Source organism: Natator depressus, chromosome 2, assembly GCF_965152275.1.
Source record: "Natator depressus isolate rNatDep1 chromosome 2, rNatDep2.hap1, whole genome shotgun sequence".
Taxonomy (NCBI): domain Eukaryota; kingdom Metazoa; phylum Chordata; order Testudines; family Cheloniidae; genus Natator; species Natator depressus.
In genome coordinates, this window is record NC_134235.1 from 54,367,909 (window position 1) to 54,392,879 (window position 24,971).

At 42.5% G+C, this 24,971-nt stretch overlaps 1 protein-coding gene and 1 long non-coding RNA gene across 5 annotated transcripts in view; one reads left to right on the forward strand and one right to left on the reverse strand.

Moving 5' to 3' along the window:
- HNF4G (hepatocyte nuclear factor 4 gamma) overlaps positions 1–3,404 on the reverse strand; it is an 80,050-nt gene extending 76,646 nt beyond the window's left edge. The window contains exon 1 of one of the 2 annotated variants that reach the window (XM_074944212.1): positions 1,358–1,460. In XM_074944212.1, coding sequence (XP_074800313.1) covers positions 1,358–1,373 — 16 coding nt within the window. In that variant the 5' untranslated portion in view covers positions 1,374–1,460. Of the gene's footprint in view, positions 1–1,357; positions 1,461–3,157 lie in introns of those variants that run through there. The other variant, XM_074944210.1, reaches the window with a different exon arrangement.
- Positions 3,405–6,601: 3,197 nt separating this feature from the next.
- Positions 6,602–24,971, forward strand: part of LOC141981365 (uncharacterized) — a 37,118-nt gene continuing 18,748 nt past the window's right edge. The window contains exons 1-3 of one of the 3 annotated variants that reach the window (XR_012637750.1): positions 6,602–6,632; positions 6,931–7,165; positions 12,922–13,048. This is a non-coding gene — a long non-coding RNA (uncharacterized LOC141981365). Of the gene's footprint in view, positions 6,633–6,677; positions 6,744–6,930; positions 7,166–12,921; positions 13,055–24,971 lie in introns of those variants that run through there. The other 2 variants (XR_012637751.1, XR_012637749.1) reach the window with 2 other exon arrangements.

A 24,971-nucleotide genomic window follows, 5' to 3' on the forward strand; every position in this document is an offset into this window, starting at 1 on the left:
TATGTATCAGACAGCAACAAGAAGCAGTGCTGTGTAAGATACAACTCTGCCTACATTTTCCTCCTTAATGTCACTGTAAACAGGATCTCTTTACCTGCTTTTAAACTTACTGAGGAAGCAAAAGATGGCCTTCCATATAGCTGAGTTGCTCAATTAAATAACAGGTGAAAAGAAATTAATCAAAGGATCTTTAAAACCTTATAAGCTGTAAAACTAGCTAGCAAAGGGCCCTTACTACTATTGAAAATTAAGATTGTGTGATCCCTAAATAGCCTAACCAGTAAGCTATCAAATAGCCAATCCACAGGCTATATTACTGTATGGTATTATGGGAAGAGGGAGTGAAAGAGGGGGAAAAGGGTATGGAATATACCATCTAGAGCACAGGTGCAGAAATTAACAAATGGAGTTCAGCTTGTCCATTTTACTTTAAAGAGGTCCAAATCAAAATCTATTTGGCTCAGAATGACAGCATCATACCAGTGATTGATTCTTAACTCAACTATCCGCATATCATACTTATTCTTATTCTTGATATAACAGATTTTTTTCATATAAGCAGAAATCACAATGTTTTACTGACTACTCAGAAATTCCCCAGATGGAACCACCTTTTTTGCAGCAGGTGTTATTAATAAAAATGCCAGTTATTGTGTTACTAATTTTGGATGCCTTAAAGAAAAGTTTGATTTTACTGGTGATCTCACATGTTATAAAAGAATTAATAAAAGCTTAAGAAATATTTTTGGTTTTCTCCATATCTAACAAAAAAAACAATGTAGAAGGACATATAATACTGGATATATAAATATGTAACATCAAAAATATGTATTGGTCCTCTTTTTCAGGCCCAATACTGAAAAATCTGAGTGTCTGCTGAGAGACGCAATGGGAGCTGAGTGTACTCAAACCATTACAGGATCAGGCTCTTATACAGCAAGTCAGTAGAAGATTAAAGTAGATACTGGTTTTGTAGCTAAACAAATATATTCACCAAAATTCCGAATAAGTCACTTCAAGCAAATTGACATTCAAATTCTCATTTACATTGGTGCAAATGCACAGCGACTCAACTGAAATCAAGTAGGCTATGCCACGCCCTTTCTTAGGCATAGGACCTGAAGAAGCACAGGGGCAAAGATGTCTTTACATTACCTTGAGACACCCTCACCCGGGTCAGGATCCAGACCAACCTCCAGGAGAGATTAGAGCAGCCTCAGGGCTGATATAATTTATGTCTGACTGTGCACATCCATAAGGGACTGATCAGGTAATTCGGGATTGCCAGCTCACACACACACACACACCCTAATCATGCTTCCTTTTCTCCAGCCATGCCTTCTATACTGGGGGTTACCTTTTGAGGGTGGCATAGAGCTACTATGTTGGCTCCCATTTCCTGGAGATTCCTCCTATGCTGAAGAGTATAGTTAGGAAGATGGCTTTGTGGCACAAAAGAGCTGTAGCAAAACAGTGAATTAGGTCTATTAGTTACTCTGGATTTACACTAGTGTAACAGGGCGGAATTTGGCCCAGAATGTCCCTTTTCTTATAAAGAATAAGTTTTAGGTAAAGTTATGCTTTGAGCTAAGGAGCCAATGGAGGAAACTATATGCTCCATATGTGTGAGTTGCTAAAATGAAGGATAACATTCTGAACAAGATAACTGCATTACAATCTTGTCCAACACCTTAATATTTTTTATGTGTATGAGGTGAGCCGCTGGTATGCATCAGTGAGAGAGCAGGAGAGGGACAGGGAACTGAGTACCAGACAACGAATAGCCCTTTTAAATGCTTTTTTCCTGTCAAACCTTCAGAGACAGAGAAATGATGGGAAGTTTAGACTGTTACAAAAGACCATTTTAAAGGCTTTCTATCATTTCTCTCACAATAAAAAAGGAAAAATCAACACTATCTTGTTCATGATATTCTATCAACACCTGGATATAATTGAATGTTTCAGATTTCTCTTGGGCATGTTGCAAAAGCTCCAAAATAGTACTTTTAAGGGACATGGGAATTATTTAGTGCTTTATATTTTTCTCCAATGACTCTTAAGTGAATCCCAAAATCAAGAGATTCAGGAACCTGGAAAACTGTTTAATACAATCAATCTGGCTCACGCAATGAGTTTTCAGAAACTCAATTAATAATATGGATGACACTTTAAAATACTTTATTAGCTTCATAATACAGATGGAAATGACAGTAACTCTAAAATACATATTATACACTCAACAGTACAAAAAAGACAGTGTTTGATAGCTATATAATGAAATTTCCCACATTAGCATGGAGATGGGGTATTATTGACCATAGCAAATGTGAAAACTAACTTGAAGAATTATGTTATTTTTGCTGCACAGTATATGTTGAATAAAATATGTGAACCTATTTCTCATGCCAACTACCAGGAATGGAAGCCAGTATCATAGACTGCACCATAAATTGTTCTTCTGTTATTTAGGTTGCAAGCACCGGTAGGCCCCAAAACCTGACCTGGTATCTGTGTGTGAAATCTAGATAATTCTTTGCTCTTCCTCCCCCCGCCTATGCGACAATGTTTTTACCTTTGGAAAAGAATCGGTGTGCTTTAGCATGCCCTGATAAGGCCCTCAATAATTCCCAAGTGCCATTGTGATCACCAACCCTACAATAACAAACCAGCCCACTTCACGTGTGGTCACGAGGTTCAGGCCCGGAACTCAGCAAGGTAACACATTTCCTGTGCAAAGCTTCCCCTCTCTTGTTACCAGAGCAAGTATAGTTTAGAGTCGTGGGAACGCGTTGGCCCTTCTCTCGATATGCCAGTGCCCTGCTTTCTCCCTGTGCTCCACGTTAAACGCCTCGTGGGCAGCCTGCGGCCCAGCCCCCCCGCAACCTGCAGCGGCACCCTCCCAAAATGGATTTCTGCAGCTCGCCCAGAGGCGCGTGACCCGCCCCCTCAGGAAACCATTGTTCTCCCTCGCGCAGCCAGAGCCGCTTTTTGCGTTTGCACTTGGCGCCGCTTCCAAGAAGCCCGAGCCAAGCCGGCGGCGGCAGCGGCGGCTCCTGGGGCGCTGGGCCGGGAAGCCGACTGCCCCTGTGCTAAGCAAGGGCAGCGGCGTGGCGGGGGAGGGGCGCTCAGTTACTCCCGGCTCACAAGTGAAACTTACCTGCTGCTGGGCACAGCGGCGGCTCCGTTGCCTCTCGCGTCGCAGCTCGGCAAGTCAGGGCGGCGGCGGCATCCCCCGGGAACGGCTCCCGCCAACCCCCAGGGGGCCCCTCGTCCTGCTCGGGCCGCGGGAGCTGGGTTGGTTTCGCTGGCAAAGCCTTTACCATATGCTCGAGCGGGGGATATTAACTTTGCTCAATGGCGACAGGGCACCAGGCTGAGCCCGAGCATCAGATCGATTTACTAAACAAACTGAAACGTGGGTGGGGATGTTAAACAGTAACCAGCCGCCTCAAGGAAAACTGAAAGCGGCTCCTGCTGGCTCGGCTGCTCCCACGGCCCGGGCCCTTTCCGCGGGCGGGGCAGCCCCAGCGCCTCGGGGGAAGCGGCTTTCTCGGCCCCAGGGGGTGCTCCTGGCCTGGAGGCCGAGGCGAGAAGCGCTGCACGAAAACCCCATGCTGGGCCCGTTCCCAGGCTCACGTGGCGGGCGTGCACCTGCCAAGCGCCTGCTTGCCCCGCCGCACCGAGGGGTAGCCCGGCAGGCTTGGTGGGCAGTCAGTGGCGCCATTGTTCTGAGAGGGCACCCCCCCCAACTGAGCCATTCGCCCCACTGCCAACACGGCACATAGCCATGCAGTGGGGCTAGAAAGCGATTGGATTTAAAGGCCAGCCTCGAACCTCGCACGCGTGCACTTTTCCCGCCCTCCCTGCTAGGGACTATCCCACTGCCCCCTCCAACACCTAGTCAATAAGATCCCCTTTACAAATTCAAGACAGCAGTGCTGAAGGTACTTTCAGCTTTTCCTGCTGAGCTAGCAGGGCAAAGGCAGAGCAGCACTCCCCATCATGGTAGCGTGATCACTCTAAACTGGAGACCCAGGGCAGGCTGAGTGGCATCGTGCCTAGCATTAGAAAAGGGATGGATCCTAGTTGCTACTTTCATCATCCCTATATGGATCATGGAAGTTTGACACACAAAGGTGCTCGAGGACTTCAGTGAAGAGAAAGATGTTTGTTTCCCCAGCCCAACACACACATAACTCATCAGTCATTTCGAGATATTTTCTCCCTTGACTATTTATTTGCCCTGAAATAAATACTTTTATTCCGCCTAGCAACCCTGGCGTGTGAGGGGAACATTCCTACTATCACAAGTGTTTAGCACTGGGACCCAAGACATCTAGGTGAAGTTTCTCTCTACAATGCTCTCTGGTCTCTTTCAAGCCACCGATGTGATTTTTATAGATAAGACACAAAACACGCAAGCACAAACTCCTAAATAACAGTGTGATCCTCGGAATTAATCGGAACAAGTCAAACATGTTACTAACCCCGTGCAGTCATTTAATCTCCTTAAATGTTTCCCCTCCCCGATTGTTCTGCAGTAACAATGTCCTTGTACATCAAAGGGCTGAATCTTTCTCTCTTGGATCAGAAGTTTACTCAGCTTACTTCCCGTTTCATTGAATCTCTTTTTGAATCCATCGTTTTTAGAACAAATTGAGTTGTTTTTCTTAAAGAACCCTGGACAACAGTAAAGTATCATAACTAAAACATCTCAATTCCCTCTATCAAGGATACTAGTTAGATGGAACTTCAGCTGCTTACCCAGAGCACCTCGGAGAGACTGTGGCACAAGGAAGTAGCCATTAAATAACAACAGACATTGTTCTGCGAAATTGCAATTTTGCAGATTTATTTCAAATAATAATTAACGGCTAGCCTATCATGGAATCAAATTCTCCCTTCAGTCACACCCGTTACGGCCGCTTTGACATCAAGAAGATACACATAATCATCTTGATGCAAAATATCGAAGGTTTTCTATAGCATCGTTCATTGTGGGGTCGCACGGGTGTGACTGAAAACAGGATATGGCAAGCTGTTACCAGGCAAGAAAGAGGTCTTCTTATTGAGTTCCTGGGGGAAAAGGTCTTCCTAAGAAAGGAAGATTCGGGGCGTTCCTTTAGCTTGTCTTTGTTAGCACTTCTGTATCCCATCACAATAAATATGAATGGACCTGTGATTTTTTTATTGGCACTGTCACAACAGAGAAAACAACCAGTTTCAAGTAAAAGCGTGGAAATATGGTTATTGTTCCACCCTTTCTCTAGTATTTGAATGAGATCAAGGATTATTGGTTTACACAGTGAGGAAATCGGCAAGGTTGCTCTATGTTCTTACTGTTCGGATCGTGCCAAGCCTTTTTTCTCGTTGTGACACTAAGCGTTCTGCATGAAAATCCTGAATCAAAATATTAGAGGCATTCGACTTTTACTTTGAATGCATTGGACGTTATATGGCTATTTAACCATTTAGTAAACTTTATTAATAACCAGAAATAATTATCCAGTTATGCAGCAAGGAAGATGTAAATAGCTCCCAAGAACTCGAGTGTCATTTTAAAGGGTATTTTTAAAAGGCCAGTAAAACTCACTCTGGAAGATTTTAGGCTGGTGTATGCTGTCCCTATCCTGCCGCAGACAAAATGCTAGGGATTCTGCATGCCAGGGTAATATTAACAATTAAATAAATGCAAGTGTTGCTGGTTTAAATGCAGTTTGTGGTAATTTGCAGAAGCAAGTGGCCAGTTTGAAAAGTGTCTGCTACTGACTGAAAGCTGCAAACCACATCTGATAATCTAAACCAGTCGTGTGATACCAGTTATTAATGGTCATTCATGTTATATGAATAAAGGGAGCGGACATGATTTGTTTTCTCTCCAAATTAGCATGGAATTTTTACAGTGAAGCCACTTGGTCACCAAAGGCAAATCTTTATCACAAGATAGAGATGCAAATTGACTTAATAATTGTTACGAAGTTGTAAATGAATCGAACAATTTCAGGGGATACAAACTTCCAGGGTAATCACTCTGTTGGAAAAAACAATGGGAATGGCTGCTACTTTGTATCAAAACTAAATGTCTTGTAGAAGATGAGATGGAATGTCTTTGATAAGCTGTGAATATTTGTGCACAGTGAATATTTCTCGACACACAAGGCCACATTTGATTTCAACTTAATGTCACTCACGGTTTTCATTTCTACTTTAGTTTCTTGTCAGAATAGTTTTACGATCTGCTGCCTATTTTCGTTGCCATTTCGTTAAGAAGCTGTAGGGGGGAGGTGGCATCTTGATGGTAGCCTCCCTGGCCATTCTACCTTTACTAAGTTATTTTCAAGTGTCACTTTCAAAATAAAATCATTGTGATCGCAAAAGAGCCACCGTGCCAAGAAACCGGAGCAGATCGCGTCCCTGGGCGGCCTTTTTGGTGTGCCTCAAAGGCCAGGCACCTGCGTCTTGTACTTATGTCGATCGTGGGGAAATTTGTGGGGAGTGGACGCTATCGTGAGTGCAGTAGGAGAGTAAAAGTGATGATGGCACGATATGGCCCTATAGACTTGTCGTCTCCTCAAGTGGAATCCATGATCCCTCTCCCCTCCCCACTATCTCTAACTACATCACCCAGCCAGGTACGGAGGGCTTGGGAGGTTGGACTGAACGTCGGGAGCCAAGCCGCAGTAGCCCTTTGCGGTGTTACACACGCTGATGAGGGTTTCCAGGTTCACAGCACAGCCCCCTGGGTTAGACCCTTTCCTAGCGAATCCCCCAAACGCCCTGCTGCCGGGGGCTCTGGGTGGAGGCACTTGTAGGCGAGCCGAGAATGAATGTGCAGCTCCCCGGCATCCCCTGTCCAGCAACTCACTCCATCATCGCCCCTTAATAGGGCGGCTGCCATCCACTTTTTAAAATGATCGTTTATTTTCGCAGGTCTGCCGCGAGAAGTGGCTGTTTTCCTGCCCGGACAAGCGCTCGCATTTTGCTTGTGACCTCAACCGGGGGAGCTTACTGAGCTCCTCAGAAAGGGGGCAGGAGTCCTGCTCACCTATCGGACTAGCCTTTGCATGGGTGCTTAGCCGCTTCTTGTGTTTTAACTCCAGGATCATTAACCTCCAGGTGAAGCTGTAAATGAATCGAACAATTTCAGGGGATACAAACTTCCAAGGTAATCACTCTGTTGGAAAAAAACAATGGGAATGGCTGCTGTCGGTGCACTGATCCTCCCGCTTCCCTGGGCTGTTTTTTCCTGTTACCGATCCATCCCTGGGAAATCATTCACCGGGGCTGGGCACTGTTTATCTCAGTGTAGGCGATTCTCTTACAAAACCTTGAATTCTTCACAGGAGCCTCTACTATTTGTTAACACACAGAGCTGTGGAAGGAGCCCCAAGTGCCATGTAAACGGCTGACAGGAACCGCAGCCACCTAGGGTCACGGATTGCTGCTGGTTTGAAAAGTGCAATACAGGAAATGATCAGGACCAAACCGGTTCAAAGAGACAATTATTTTTGTTTAGTTAGTTGAAACCATAAATAGAAACCCTTGTTTAACCTAGTAGGTTCTTTGGGAGCGTTCAGTTTTGCTGATTCCAGAGCACTTGGGATCCTGATACAAGCCCTTCTGTGTTTTCTTACCCAGAAAAAAAAAAATTAAGTCTGGGCTATTTGTACAAATGCTGTAAACCTTTTTAGAATATAAACCTTTTTAGAATATGCAGCCCCTAAACCACTTTGAGCTGTTTTCAAGTACTACATTAGAAACGCTGTTTTCTGTAAAGGTCCCTTACTAAAGTATTAATTGCCAGGATCCATGAAAGATTTGCAGATTTTATGATCATTTATGGTACGTGCAATAAAAACCAGGTGATAGGAGCAGACTGGTTCAAGGTGTAATGCAAAGATGTACTAGGTGCCCTTGGCAACTATCTGTGGGTGCTGTTTGTATTTGTAGAACACACCCTTCTCTGCAATGAACACTTCTGCAACCTTACCTGGGGTTTGGGTTGTTCATTTCCAGAGCCCTAGACAGCCACACAATGGAGCCATAGATTTCAGGCAAAGGGAATCAAATGATTCGAAACCAGTTCCAGTCCCCAGAATATTTCAAATTCAAGTTAGATCATTAAATTTGAAGAAAAGGAAACTTCAGCGTGAATTATACGATTCCCCCTTCTTTAATAAACAAGCTGTGTGTAGTAACTTTGAGTATTAAAATCTTCAGTGCTCCTTCGCCCCACTTTAATACAGAAATTGCATTATTGCACTTCTACCAAAAAAACAACCACAACAACAACAAAAACCCCACCCCGATTATGAACCCCTCAAAGCCTAGAGACAGACTCCCCAAAGGATAGGACAATACTACAAGGATCTTGTTCTCACAAGAAAGGACGCTGCTGATCTTAAATGCATATTTTGAAGATTATGCTAATGCCTGCAGATTACAAGAGTTTATTGTACCAACACCGAAACAAAACAGTCTCAGGTTTTATGGTAATTGGTATTCGTATTTTTTAAGATTAATTTAGAATCTCTATTTTCCAGCATTAGCAGCAGCTATGGAGGGGAAACCAGCCATTCCCTTCTCACCCTCCCCATTTTCTAACGTTATGAACTTTGAAAGTTGTAATTGTCACAAGACAGTTAATTGACTCCACTTCAGCGCAGTGCAGTTAGTTAAAGTGTGACAAAGAACCAAATGTGCCAGAGCACGCAAACTTCAAGGTATTCGGAAACCTATACATGCCACCTAGTGGGCACAACAGAAAACGATATGCCAGCTTTCTCAAGCTCCCCAGATACTGCTCTATAGCTCCTCTTCCAGGCACACATATCAATAGCGTTCTGTCTAAGGTAAGTTAAATACCTGCTTAAAAGGGCACATCTTTATCATACCTTGCCATTGATTTCATTCTAGGATCAAAAACAAAGAGGAAGAAGCCCTAGTTCATAGTTTTCTCCATGGGAGAGTGAGGGGAGCAGAAAGGAAGAAGGGAGAGGTCTCTAGCTCTAGAGATAGATACAGATAGAAATATAGATAGAAATGTACAAAGTCACACTCTATCTATATCTATCTATGGATAAATTTACAGTCACAGTGTGTAGGAAAGCTATACAATATGACCTACAATGTAATAGAACCACTGAATCCTGTAATTTCCTGTAATAGCAGTTATAACGGTTAAAAAAGAAAGCAAAACCCTGCAGTAGTGTAACAAAGTTATCCATTCTCCGGGGGCTGCAGAAGGAAACAGATTATTGGTCATTTAGATACACTCTCATAAATAGACTATAAAACAGACTGAGGCCTCAGACCTGAAAGCATTTAAGTGTATGCCTAACTTCACCCATGTCAGTACTTCTGTTCGTTTCTTCCCCAGAAAAAAGTGTGGCTTCAGATGATGAAAATAATGGGGTCAAATTCTCATCTAGCATAACTATCATTAATATTAATAGCAGTGAAGTACTTGCATGGTGAATAGATCCATCACTTTTTTTACTAGATGCCCCACAATGCCAAATACTGTCCCTTGGAGTAGTATTAATGAAGTAACATACCCATATAGTTTTATATAGAGAAGGACTATGGTGGAAGCAATTCTTCAAATAAAAGCAACTACAAATAATATTTAGATATAAACTGTTGATACTGTGGCTTCATGCAAGGAAGTCAATACAAACCAAACGATATGGAGTATTTTATATAGCTGTGTGAACAATAAAATCCACAACATTAATTCAAAACATTTCGCAAAATGTATATATATTAATTAAAATATTTGAATAGGTTTTTTTTCAAATTGCAAAATTGCACACAATTTTGTACAATTATCTTTATTTTAAATGCTTCAGTATTTGATTTCTGAAAACATTGGCAATGCCATCTGCCAGAGATTATGTATTGTTTAGCCAGTCTAAGGACTTGTAGCTTTGTGTTCACTTGAACAAGCTGTAAAACACCTCATGCTCACACACAAAAGTGATCCAAAGAGCGTGCCAAATATCTTTTGGATTAGACTTATTTTCAGTATAGATACATACCTAGTTTATCCAGTGTGGATTGCACTGAAATTAGTCAGACTGAAATGATCAGGTAATTCCCCCACTACTGTCCTACTCCGCACTGGTTGCCTTTCAAACCTCCCATGATCTCCAGCTCACAGGAGTGATGCTGGTAACTCTGGAATACCAACCCAGAGATCACTGCAACTGAACCAGAAAAAAAACTGCACCAGCACAGAAGCATGGCAAAACTCCAACAGTCTGGAACAAATATTGTCAGGGATAGTGTTCACACACTGAACTATTTGTGCTTAAACTGGTTCCATCTCACTGGCTCAATTAGGAATGGTTCCTTATGTAGCATAGACATGCCTTAGAAAATTACTCTTTACTGACAGTCAAGTCCAGCATTGTCTACACTAGAGAAATTAAACTGGTGAAAGACCCTAGAATTTTTGTAGAAGATTTTGGGTCAACATACAAAAATTGCCCAAATGGTCTAGTAACCAGTTAAAACAGACTGCCATTCAGTTTAAGCTTCACTGGTTCATGTGAACCATTTTGCTGCCAGTATGGATGCCGCAAGTTGAAACAGTTCAATTTGTCTTCCCTAGCATTGTCTCGCAGCACATTATGAAGTCTCCCAGAATGCATTGCTTCTGGGAGCTGATCTGGGAATTGTGGGATTGGCTTTACAAGTGAAACAGTTTAGAACAATACTGGTTTGGACATGGTACAAAACAGACTAATTCAGCATGACTGGCATAGATGTTGTCATAAATATAAAGGGAAGGGTAAACACCTTTAAAATCCCTCCTGGCCAGAGGAAAAACCCTTTCACCTGTAAAGGGTGAAGAAGCTAGGATAACCTCACTGGCACCTGACCAAAATGACCAATGAGGAGACAAGATATTTTCAAAGCTGGAGGGGGGAGAAACAAAGGCTCTCTCTGTTTGTGTCATGCTTTTGCCAGGAACGGAAAAGGAATGGAGTCTTAGAACTTAGTAAGTAATCTAGCTAGATATGCGTTAGATTCTGTTTTGTTTAAATGGCTCATAGAATAGCTGTGCTGAATGGAATGGATATTCCTGTTTTTGTGTCTTTTTGTAACTTAAGGTTTTGCCTAGAGGGATTCTCTATGTTTTGAATCTGATTACCCTGTAAGGTATTTGCCATCCTGATTTTACAGAGGTGATTCTTTTACTTTTTCTTCTATTAAAATTCTTCTTTTAAGAACCTGATTGCTTTTTCATTGTTCTTAAGATCCAAGAGTTGGGTCTGTGTTCACCTGTGCAAATTGGTGAGGATTTTTATCAGGACTTCCCCAGGAAAGGGGGTGTAGGGTTTGGGGAGGATTTTGGGGGGAAAGACGTTTCCAAGCGGGCTCTTTCCCGGTTATATATCTGTTAGACGCTTGGTGGTGGCAGCAAATAAAGTACCAAGGGCAAAAGGTAAAATAGTTTGTACCTTGGGAAAGTTTTAACCTAAGCTGGTAAAAATAAGCTTAGGGGGTTTTCATGCAGGTCCCCACATCTGTACCCTAGAGTTTAGAGTGGGGAAGGAACCTTGACAGATGCGCTAAGCTGTTTGTAATTAAATTGGTTCAATACAGTTCTTTGGTACAGATCAGGCCTGAGTGTCAGCGATGGGCTTCATTGGTGCTGAATGTGAATTAACTGCAAACATAGACTAGGAAAACTGTCGTGCATAGTAACTGAGTAGTTTCCCTTTAAATAGTTTTGGAGCCTTCTAGTGGACCTCCCATTCTAGTCTCATTGCAGAAGCCACCAAATCCTAACAGAACAACTGTATATAATGACTATGTCTACACTGCACATTTATTTCCGCCCTTCGTAGAGCAAATACTTGTGTAGCCCCCCTAGCGTTTGTATGAACAGCAGTACAGACAGTGAGGCTTAATTTAGGTGAGTAGAGTGAAGACACGCCTGACAGGTATGGGGATGTACATGAGTGTATACCCTTCAAGGCTCTCTAGTTGCCAAAGCCATGTCTCCCTATTTACACTGCTACTTTTAGTTGTGTAGTGTTCCACTGCCTACCCACTACTGGAGCCTTTTCCCGCCTCAGGAAAAGACTCTGACAGCAGGGAAAGGCTCTAGCACGGGGGAGTAAGCAAGGGAAGCAGTGTGAAAAGGCTTAATCTTTCCCTGCTGCTTCCTCCCACCAGAGCCTGTCCTCACCACAGTACAAGGCTCTGCCAGCTCCCCATATCTAGAGCCCTTCCCCACTGTAGGTAAGGACTCTGGCAGTGGGGAAAGGCTCTGGTAGAGAGTAGGCAGCAGGGAAGCAGTAGGGAAAGACTCAATCTTTCACTGCTGCTGCTCCCTGGCAGAGCCTTTCCTTGCCACCGTGAAGCCTTTCCCTGCTGCTTCCCACCCACCAGAGCACTTCAGTGACATGTGCGGATGTGGTGTGTTTTTCACTGCCACATGTAGCTACACGTACCCTGTAAGTGCTGTGTAGTGTAAACATAGCCTATATGTAGCTAGGCCTTGTATGTTTGTATAGTTAGCAAACAATTACTTGGAACTCAATTTTGTCCCTGGGGTTTCCTCATATTCTTAATGTTGTGTAGAGAGCAAAGACACACCACACCTGTTCATCAACATTTCACAAACCACAGTTAAGCTCTGTAGTATTATAATCTTCTGCTACCATTAGTAGTATAAAACTGTTTTATTTACTAGTGTGGATGGGAAAACACAGTTACTATATAGGGGAAAGAACAGTATTTTCACAGCAGCATCTTGGTTTAATATTATTCTTTAACACAGATTGATGGGGAGCACCCTCCCAGGTACATGGTCTGCTCCTCAGGTCTAAGCCAGGAACGTAGGTAAGCACTTGGGTCTGAGGTTGGGGTCTGTGTGTGGAAATAAATCCTGACATATCTTTTCAGGGTCCTGAAGTGGAGACCTTTTGAGACCTATTATTCGTGCAACCTGTATGTATACAGCTGACCCACTGGAATAGAATGCAATCCCAGATTCTTCATCTGTTATCCTGCCTGACTCTAATGACAGAAGGTTGCAGTAAGAAATGAATTCCATTCTTCCCTTCCCCTGCTTCCCCTTTGAAAAGCTGAATATCACAGCATCATCTCCGGGCTCCCCACTCCATGTAGCCTTGCGTAACGTAGGGAATGGAAAAGTGAGGCACGTGACCCATTAACTGTAGCTGCCTTGCATTGCTACTGAAGCTAAACCTTACATGTGATCCAGTGAAATTTACTTTTGATTAAGCTTTTCAAGGAATTTTCTATTTTTAGAAGGTCTGATGTCCTAAATACTAAACAAAAGAGACATACAAGTTACTGATCATATTGAAATGGGAAGAAAAAATATGAGGGAAAGACAAATTGTATTCATGGTTTCATAAGAGTGTCACTTATGATGCAAATAAGTACCTTTTGACTAGTATTGCTATATCATTTATGCATCTTCTGCTGCCTGAGATAACTGATTACTTTTCAATAATAGAGAATGTGTGGAACAAATTTTGAAATAAATATATAGGACCTTGTGTGGGTCTAAACTAAAATGGTGACCATAGTCACAGAGTTAGGACACTTCAGAAAGCCATTGACTATTGGTGGGAATTGATTAATGAAGCAGATAAGACACCCTTCATCTCTCTCTGCCCAAAAAAGGTAAAATTAAATATAGGTTCATTTGGTGGACTTAAGTAGAAGAAACTACAGGAAGAAAAAATACACATTTTCCTAACACCATCCCTTTATATGCAGTAGCTTTGATAATGAAAAGTGACTTACTGTGCAATAATTTTCACATCTTATATTTTGCTATAGAGTATGCATAATATAAACTCTATTTTATTTCTCTGTAAATGTCAGGAGAGCATAAATCAATAATAGAGTGGTAACTATGCAATTAACTCATGTGTCTCCTGTACCTTCACATTAGCATCACTGAGAGCGGTATCACCTTTTCAGTGACCTCAGTGTAAGCAATAACATCCTTTTCTGTTAAAATTAATTTTTTTAAGTGAACGTAATGCTCCTGAAAGGGGATGGATTGACAGCCCTGGAAACTGAAGTTCTCTAGCCACAGACAAGGTACAGCATGGGCAGTAGTAGTACACACTTCTCCAAGCTGTCCACCCAACTCTGTCGCAGAGGGCTGCAAATGAAGTTTACCATCCATTTTCCTTCAGTAAGACATAGAAGCATCACTGGCATCTTTGTTATGATATATCTATAGTCAATTAGTAACTAGAGTAAGAACTTTTAGATAGGCTCCCACATTCCTTTAATTAGTAGTGACATAAGTGATATTTGAACCATAGTCCCAGAGGTGAAAGAGTCTTCATCCCATTTCCAATCCCCTGAGCCACAATTTGTAAGAAAGCGTTGTTTAACTAATACCAGTTCACAAGGACCTTGAATACTCAAAAGAATTAAGGAAGTTGTATGGTAAATATGATATAATGAGAGGCCTCTAACAGAGTAGTGAGATCCTAGAAGAGTTATGATTTCTGTGGAAAATGGAGGAAAAACTATTCAGTGAATAGTTCAAATAGAGTTTCTTAAAAAATAATATTATTAATATTACAAGTACATTTTCATGTGTGTGTTTTTCTACATGGTACAGTACTAATGGAGTCACCGTGGGTCTAGTGGGGGAAGGATGGTCCAGGGATAGCCTATGACTCGGAGATTTGGGTTTAAATCCCTCCTTTATCACAGATTTGCCATCTGTCCTTGGGCAAGCATCTCTGTACCTCAATCCCCCTCTGCAAGTGGGAGATAATAGTACTTCTTTTTGTCACAAGGGTGTTCTGAAGATAAAGACTGTGAGGTGCTTGGACACAATGGTAACAGGGGAGCCGTACAAATACCTAAGATACGGTTGTTCCTGGATATTCCCCTAAGCATAAGTGTTTATAGGGTGCTTCCTTCTTCAAATATGGCTGCAGGAAAATGTTGGGCAATTTCTTAGAGGGGGGCTCCTATTCCGACTGTGATTTTTGATGTAGATGATATACTATTGTAGCTACTGTAGGTCCTGATCCTACTTCCATTGAAGCAATGGCAAGAGCAAGAGGGGAGCAGTGATACATTTCCCCTTCTCCCTCTGCTTTGGGTAGAGTGCTCCCCTACACATCCTCCTTTGCATTGACTGGTAGGAGGAAGGCACCCCCTTCCATTTCAGTGTACTCTAAAACCAGACAAAACTGTTGCAGACTTGAATAGGAGCAGGGTTAAGTCCATAGGCATTTGTAATGCTCCCCTCGCAATCATTTTAAAAAAGATAGACCTTGTGATCTACAAATAGATTGTTAACTCCCATTCTCCCATGACTGATACAGGATATTTTGTAATGTGCTGGCAGTACATAGTTAAATGACAGGAACAGGGATTAACATTTGCAATGCTGTTTAGGGGATTTAGACAGATATCTTTCATTAAAGCAATTGGAAGATGTGGGCTAAAGCCCCTGAATGGTTTTGGAAATCTCAGTTTTTCTTTGTTTTGATGTAACCTCCTTGTGACAGGGTGACACTCCTGTCTTCTTCTCTGTCTACACAGACTCAAAGACCTTCAGTTGTTAGACACCCCAGTGCAGTTTTTTTTACACTGGCTCCTCCCACCACCTTATTGAACCATACACCATAATTATTGACAGTTTCAGTTTTACCGTGGTTCTCTGCCGAGAGAAGGAGAGGAAAGGAAAGAGCTATCTCTACCTAGAGATCTGTGCTGGCTCTGTCTCTCCCCTGCACTTCCTTTCTTTGTAGGGTGGGGCAATCCCCTTTTTAACCTCTGTCCCGGGTGGCCAATTTTTTTTGGCAATGCCAAAAAAGTGGGGCATGCCCCCTTAGTGGGGCACAGAGAACCATTCGGGAGTGGGGAGAGTTGGCAGCACCAGCTCTGCATGGTGGGGTTCGGGCAAACCATGACACCAGGCGGCTTGGGCCAGCCCTTGCGGTGTGTGGGTGAGTCCCCTAACGTCAGCCTCACATGTTGGAGGGGGCTCAGGCAAGCAGCTTGTGCTAGCCCCATGCATGGGAGGGTGGGAGGACTGGGCAAGCAGCTTGGGCTGGGGAGGGCAGGGACTTGTGTGAGCCTCAAGTGGTGGCCCGTTTTCCCTTTGGGAAATATGGTCACCCTATTCCTGGGTCTTCTTATACCTCCTTTGTTAATGGGACAATTTGCTCATTAGTCCTGCCCCAGCCCATTCTAATTCTCTAGTCAGGCCCTGTCAGATTCACCCTGTGCAGAATTAATTGGTGTTTAAGTGACCAGAGAGGTGGCTCAGCTATTGGTTCCCAGCACTTTGCCATACACCTCTATTTTGGAGAGGGAGAAAGTCTCTGTAAAGAAAGTCCTCTCTAAAATATACACAAAAAGAAAAGGAGTACTTGTGGCACCTTAGAGACTAACCAATTTAAGTGAGCTGTAGCTCACGAAAGCTTATGCTCAAATAAATTGGTTAGTCCCTAAGGTGCCACAAGTACTCCTTTTCTTTTTGCGAATACAGACTAACACGGCTGTTACTCTGAAATCTAAAATATACACGTTTCTTATACCCACTTTTCCATCCAAAGTAAGAACAGCCTGCCGCATGAAGACCAAACCATTGTTATGTCTCCAGGTCTGCCTCAAATCACCTTTCTATACACCCAGATAATTGATCACATCCTGAAAAGCTCACTAGCACCAGAGTCTAAAGTCAATATCCCATTAACTATTAGTACTCCAGGCATCAAGTACATCCAGTTAGGTCAATCTTCTGAAATACCTTTTGCTATGCCACCTGTATTTCCTCATTGTGGTCCATCAAGGACACCACTCTGAGGCTTTCAGTTCCCCAGCCGTTACCTCTCCTGAATGGAGACATGTAGCTCTCTTTCCTGATCGTGTTATTTCTAGGCTGCACAGTTTCCCTCCAACACTGTGATATTCCCCAGCAAGACAGACTAAGCTGACCTGCTTTGCCTTCTCTTCAGAGGCACTATACAGCATAATTACTACAGTTATAAGTTAGCACACAGCCCTTTCTAAGCAAGCACATTTACTCTTAAGGTAAAGCATTTCAGAGACATCATATTAAAACAATGAAGAGCCATAGGCATGCTAATAAGCTTACCAGAGATCAGCCCAACCCTGAAATGGGCTCTGGCAGGTGAATGGTCCTTCAAATCCCACCAAGGGATTTTTGTGTGGTTACAAGTACATAACTGCTTTGGCTCAGAACAAGCACCCCCCTCCCAGAGAATCTGTGAGTTCCTTCTTTATACAGTGGTGGTGAGGGGGGTTGATCTGTCCTCATGTAACAAGTGATCAGCAAAGAAAAGGTCCCCTCCTCATCCCCACTTTACTTTAAAAAGTTCACTTTGCTTAAATTAGTCTTTTAAAGATGATAACACTTCCCAGGGTTTACATTAGTCAGGTCTCCTCCCTAGAGTGGTTACATATAATTCCACAATAATACATACACATTTTCATTCTTAATACAGTGAATTCCTAAGATATTTAAACTTAATTAAATAAGGTTTAATTTAATTCAATAAGGTTTGTTCAGGATATTGCAGGAAATTGCAGGAAATTGCCATATCTGTCACACACATTTCCTCCAAGGTATTCTCATGAGTTGCTATCTCCTCTTTCTTTTAAGTCTAACCACTGCTGAGTGTGTCATCTAACTAACAACATACAGGAAAACAGAGACTTGGTGGGACAACTCACATGACTGGAGTACTGTCATGGATGGTTATAAACTGTTCAGGAAGGACAGGCAGGGCAGAAAAGGTGGGGGAGTAGCACTGTATGTAAGGGAGCAGTATGACTGCTCAGAGCTCCGGTACGAAACTGCAGAAAAACCTGAGTGTCTCTGGATTAAGTTTAGAAGTGTGAGTAACAAGAGTGATGTAGTGGTGGGAGTCTGCTATAGACCACCGGACCAGGGGGATGAGGTGGATGAGGCTTTCTTCCGGCAACTCACAGAAGCTACTAGATCGCATGCCCTGGTTCTCATGGGTGACTTTAATTTTCCTGATATTTGCTGGGAGAGCAATACAGCGGTGCATAGACAATCCAGGAAGTTTTTGGAAAGCATAGGGGACAATTTCCTGGTGCAAGTGCTAGACGAGCCAACTGGGGGGGAGCTTTTCTTGACCTGCTGCTCACAAACAGAGAAGAATTAGTGGGGGAAGCAAAAGTGGATGGGAATCTGGGAGGCAGTGACCATGAGATGGTCGAGTTCAGGATCCTGACACAGGGAAGAAAGGTAAGCAGCAGGATACGGACCCTGGACTTCAGGAAAACAGACTTCGACTCCCTCAGGGAGCGGATGGGTAGGATCCCCTGGGGGACTAACATGAAGGGGAAAGGAGTCCAGGAGAGCTGGCTGTATTTCAAGGAATCCCTGTTGAGGTTACAGGGACAAACCATCCCGATGAGTCGAAAGAATAGTAAATATGGCAGGCGACCAGCTTGGCTTAATGGTGAAATCCTAGCGGATCTTAAACATAAAAAAGAAGCTTACAAGAAGTGGAAGGTTGGACATATGACCAGGGAAGAGTATAAAAATATTGCTCGGGCATGTAGGAATGAAATCAGGAGGGCCAAATCGCACCTGGAGCTGCAGCTAGCAAGAGATGTCAAGAGTAACAAGAAGGGTTTCTTCAGGTATGTTGGCAACCAGAAGAAAGCCAAGGAAAGTGTGGGCCCCTTACTGAATGAGGGAGGCAACCTAGTGACAGAGGATGTGGAAAAAGCTAATGTGCTCAATGCTTTTTTTGCCTCTGTCTTCACTAACAAGGACAGCTCCCAGACTGCTGCGCTGGGCATCACAACATGGGGAGTAGATGGCCAGCCCTCTGTGGAGAAAGAGGTGGTTAGGGACTATTTAGAAAAGCTGGACGTGCACAAGTCCATGGGGCCGGACGAGTTGCATCCGAGAGTGCTAAAGGAATTGGCGGATGTGATTGCAGAGCCATTGGCCATTATCTCTGAAAACTCGTGGCGAACGGGGGAAGTCCCAGATGACTGGAAAAAGGCTAATGTAGTGCCAATCTTTAAAAAAGGGAAGAAGGAGGATCCTGGGAACTACAGGCCAGTCAGCCTCACCTCAGTCCCCGGAAAAATCATGGAGCAGGTCCTCAAGGAATCAATCCTGAAGCACTTACACGAGAGGAAAGTGATCAGGAACAGTCAGCATGGATTCACCAAGGGAAGGTCATGCCTGACTAATCTAATCGCCTTCTATGATGAGATTACTGATTCTGTGGATGAAGGGAAAGCAGTGGATGTATTGTTTCTTGACTTTAGCAAAGCTTTTGACACGGTCTCCTACAGTATTCTTGTCAGCAAGTTAAAGAAGTATGGGCTGGATGAATGTACTATAAGGTGGGTAGAAAGTTGGCTAGATTGTCGGGCTCAACGGGTAGTGATCAATGGCTCCATGTCTAGTTGGCAGCCGGTGTCAAGTGGAGTGCCCCAGGGGTCGGTCCTGGGGCCGGTTTTGTTCAATATCTTCATAAATGATCTGGAGGATGGTGTGGATTGCACTCTCAGCAAATTTGCGGATGATACTAAACTGGGAGGAGTGGTAGATATGCTGGAGGGCAGAGATAGGATACAGAGGGACCTAGACAAATTGGAGGATTGGGCCAAAAGAAACCTGATGAGGTTCAATAAGGATAAGTGCAGGGTCCTGCACTTAGGACGGAAGAACCCAATGCACAGCTACAGACTAGGGACCGAATGGCTAGGCAGCAGTTCTGCGGAAAAGGACCTAGGGTTACAGTGGAGGAGAAGCTGGATATGAGTCAGCAGTGTGCCCTTGTTGCCAAGAAGGCCAATGGCATTTTGGGATGTATAAGTAGGGGCATAGCGAGCAGATCGAGGGACGTGATCGTTCCCCTCTATTCGACATTGGTGAGGCCTCATCTGGAGTACTGTGTCCAGTTTTGGGCCCCACGCTACAAGAAGGATGTGGATAAATTGGAGAGAGTCCAGCGAAGGGCAACAAAAATGATTAGGGGTCTGGAACACATGACTTATGAGGAGAGGCTGAGGGAACTGGGATTGTTTAGTCTGCAGAAGAGAAGAATGAGGGGGGATTTGATAGCTGCTTTCAACTACCTGAGAGGTGGTTCCAGAGAGGATGGTTCTAGACTATTCTCAGTGGTAGAAGAGGACAGGACAAGGAGTAATGGTCTCAAGTTGCAGTGGGGGAGGTTTAGGTTGGATATTAGGAAAAACTTTTTCACTAGGAGGGTGGTGAAACACTGGAATGCGTTACCTAGGGAGGTGGTAGAATCTCCTTCCTTGGAAGTTTTTAAGGTCAGGCTTGACAAAGCCTTGGCTGGGATGATTTGATTGGGGATTGGTCCTGCTTTGAGCATGGGGTTGGACTGGATGACCTCCTGAGGTCCCTTCCAACCCTGATATTCTATGATTCTATATCTACACAGCAACTCGACATCGATGGCTGGCCCGTGCCAGCTGACTCAAGCTTGGTTTGTGGGGTTGCTTCATTGCTATGTAGACTTCTGGGCTCAGGTTGGAGCCTGAGCTCTGGGATCCTCCCACCTCACAGAGTCCAAGAGCCTGGGCTCCAGCCTGAGCCTGGAAGTCTACACAGCAGTGAAACAGCTCCGCAGCCGGAGCCCTGTGTGCTCGAGTTAGCTGGCATGGGCCAGCTGCAGGCGTTTAGTTGCTGGGTAGACATATCCAGCTGGGTAGACATATCCAGAGAAGTGACAGCATAGTGATCTTTGTATGTTTTTTGCACTATTTAGTGATGACCTGGGAGATGACTCAATGAGCTAAAGCTCCTCAGATGTTTCTACTACCTTTTGAATAGTCCTCTGGATTCCACATCCTGCGACAGCTGCTGGGTTTGTCTGGGTTTTCATTTAATTTCATTTAACTTCATTCATCCTTATGTTAGAAACACTCCCCCTCAAACTTTGAGTTCATAAACATTCTGATACCATAACTAATAAATGTGGCAGATGTAGGTCAGGTAGGAGCACAAAGTGGGTCCATAGCAATGGCAAACAACATAATATCTTATTAAAAGACAGCAAGTTAGTGAACTCATTGGCAAAATCTCCTATAGGGACACATGTACTGCTGGCTAAACCTCAATAAGTTCAGAGGTTCAAATTCTGACAAGCACCCACAACTTCTCTGAGGCTCTTGGGGTCATCAAATGTTTTAAAAACATGCTCTCTTATGAAATTTCTGCTCTTTTTGCTTCGGGTCAGTCCAGAAATGCCACAAGAGGTGCTGTCTCTCTCATCAGAACATCTGCTTCTGTCTGTAACCTGGAAGTGGAGAGGGGAATAGAAACACAATAATGAAAATAATAACAGGGGGATTTAACTATACATTTTTGAATCTGCAGAAAAGATCTGTTTCATGTTTCAGGTGAGGATGTAGACTGACTCTTACTGTATTTAAACACATTTGCACCTACCTAATTAAAATCTCAGTATTCCAAAACATTAATAAGTATTGTAGGTAATCTGGGCCCAGTTCCTACTCCCACTAAAGTCAACGACAAAACTCTTATTGGTTGTATGGGGAGCAGGATAAATTCCTTTTTTCTGTGTGGAGGAACCTGAACTTGTCACATTGAATGCACTTACAAATTGTTTGCAGGCATATATTTCAACACATCAGCTATTGGTTTTTATAACCCAATCCTGAGGAGTACAGATTGCCCTCAATCTTCACTAATTCTAGGGAGCTGTAGTGAATGGAAGATGAAAGCTAACAGAACCTTGGAGAATTATGCTTGCTATAGTCCAACTCCAGTACATTTTACTTATGCGAAAAGTTCTTATTGGCTTCAGTGGGAATTCACATGTGAATAAATCAAGGCGATTTGGGGCCTAATAAAAAATACTGGAGAATATGAGAATGTAGGATGTGATTTTTAATGTAGCCAAAGGGAGTTAGGCACCCAACTCCCATTGAAATTCAATATACTCACCTAACTTCCTTAAATCTCTGCTGTAAGGTATCAATATCCATATTTCAAAAGCCTTCGGAGACCATAATGGTGAGTGTGGTCTGAAAGTCTAGACAGAGAGAGATGCAGTTAATAGGAATAGAAATAACTGAAGCTATTAAATAAACCTGTTTTCTAGGAATTTCAGTGTTACAGTCAGGATGGTAGAAATGTAAGGCACCATTAAAATATGTTCACAGTCATAGAAAAGCTATGAAAACACTATCAAATGGTAAATAATGTTAGTGAAAAGAAATTGCTGAGCTGTATTTCTCACAGTAAACACTAGATGGCCATATGGGCTTTTTCTTGCCTTTGTCATCTTTTAGAAGATAATGATTAGCAAGTCTTCAGGACGACCATAAATAATATTGTATTAGGAAATTCCTCTCAGGAAATGTAATGCCTGTTGTGCTGATTGGCGATATAGCAGGAATTACACAATTGTATACTGGAGCTGAGTATTACATACTGTGTCCCACATGAAATCGAGCAGAAATCATTCTTACGAATATCCTAATATGGAGAAAAAAAAAGTTTAAAGAAATATCTATAATTAACCTTCCAAGGTACATCTTGTGCTGAGACATGACTGAGAGATAGTTTTATGGCATGAACAAATGTCCATAGCATTTTGGTAATCTCTCTCCTGAAAGGCATCTTAGAACATTAACTCCATATCAGGAGCATGGATGCACTATGGTCATTGTAGTTCAAAATTAAGGGCATTCTTAACTGGTTTCATTATGCTTTATCACATTAAGCAGCCTGTATAATAAAACCAGCTTGCCCAACAACTGACAATACAAATTGGTTTTATTTTGAATGTCTCTTTTCTTTTTGTTTTTTCACAAAGACCGAATTCAATTATTTTAAATATTTCAAGTGTCTCGTGTGATTATGTACTATGATCTTAAATATAGTTTTTAAAGTTAATTATTTTAAGATTAATTTAACGTAACAAGCTGAAATCAAACAATGTCCTACTACTGTATCTAGAATTTCTCATAATGTTCAGTAAAAAGAAAACTGTTCCCTTGAGCACAAAGAAAACGGTATCTAATCTGACATTTGACCTACTGTTATTTAACTCATAAAAACCAAATGCAAATAAACACCAAATAAAAATTGATTTAAAAATAAGGATGTATATCTATGAGAAGAGGAAATTAATGAAACGTGTTTTTTAAAATTTCTAACACACTGAGGGACAACAGGGAGAAAACCACCATGAGCTAACCTCCTGCTCCACAGAGTTTAAACAAGTCCTCAAGACATTAAGAAAGCAACACTCGGTGTTACAGTTGATGGTTTATTTTTTCATGGGGTAACTGAGCTGTAGGGAATACTCAGGGGATGAAATTGGTTCTGCTGCACTTTTTTGTTTCTTTTATAATCAGGAAAAGAAGCGTCATAAAATGCCATAACTTTGACCTTAGACTGGTCAGAAGCCTGGCTGCTCTAATTAAAAAGTGAATGTTCCCAATGTTTTACCGAATAAAGCCCTTTTATAACAAATAACCTTTTGATGGGGAAACCACACTGTTTGTACACCAAAAAGTAATTTCAAGGCTTATGTTGAGTCAGGGCCATGGTAAACACATGCTGGAGCTTCTTGCCCTTCCCCTCTCTTTACCAAAGAATCAAACCAGATGTATTTCAACAACTAGCTTGTACAAATATTCTACTGTACATTTAACTATCGTTTGGAGAGACAACATCTCTTCTAATGACACATTTTTAGAAGTACTACACATGCTTACATTCTGGTGCAGTAGTTAAGAACTCCATAAGTAAGCTTGTGACACATTTACCACTATTAACCCAATTTTTTCACCCCTTTGTGTTTAAATTTCACAGAAAATCTCCCTTAGGCCTGAAATGTCTCATGCTTATTCTTAAATCAGAGAGAAGCAATTTTTTAAAAGTTTGAGGTTCCTCAGTGGAGTTATTTTTGAGTTAAGAAACTCAAAAAATACATGGCTATAATCTTTTTTGAAGAAACAAACACACAAACAAATAATGCTAGTAATGGCTCCAGTCCTGCTCCAAAAGAAGCTAATGGAAATATCCAAACAGTATCAGCTCCTAGGTGCTGCTGTATTTATCCCAGTAACCAGGACAGTGCCAGTGCATTGTAACAAAGATTTCAGTCCTCTGTACCATAGAAACTGCAGCATAGCAACTTGCAAGCCTTAGTAATGTAATATATATTGTATTGCATATATTAATATAATGAACAAGCAAACCTCTTTGAAATGGCTAGCCATGACTCTAGGTATTTTATACCATTAAAACATATTAAAATATTTTTAATTATATAAAGTTCTGTCTATAGTTTATTGTAATGGATATGTAACCCACACACCTTCTGGGTGTGGTGTTCTGTCCCATCTAGTGGCACCAAGAGCACTTAGAGATTAATGAGTGTGCTCTACACTACAGCCTTAGCTAAACGCAATATAGCATTTAGCTCATGCAGTAGACAATAGAGGCACATGTATTTAACTGAAAAGGTCCCAGGGTTGATGCCGACAACTGGGGGTCTGTTGGTGTTACAAGTGGGGGCTGGTCCTTGTTATATTCAGCCCTGGGTTACACCAGAAAGAGCAAATACATCTCTCCATACCAGCACAGATCCATCAGCCGATTTGGAAGAGCTCTATTCCTTTGTACCACATTTGAGGAGATGCTGGGATCTCCTGGAACTTGTGCTCTGGGAGGGCAATAACCAAGGACTGGGGTTATAGTTAACCTCTGTGCAGAGGTGCCAGGGAACTAAAGGGTAATGCTGCATGTGTTCTTTCTCTACTCGTGCTCCTTTGCAGTGCATGGCAAAGTATGACATTTCAAGCCCCGTTCCACAGACATTCACCCCTTTGAATTGAATGAGACTACACTTGTGTGTAAAGTTATGGACAACTTATAGGTAAGCATTTGCAGAACAGGACTTACAGGCAAG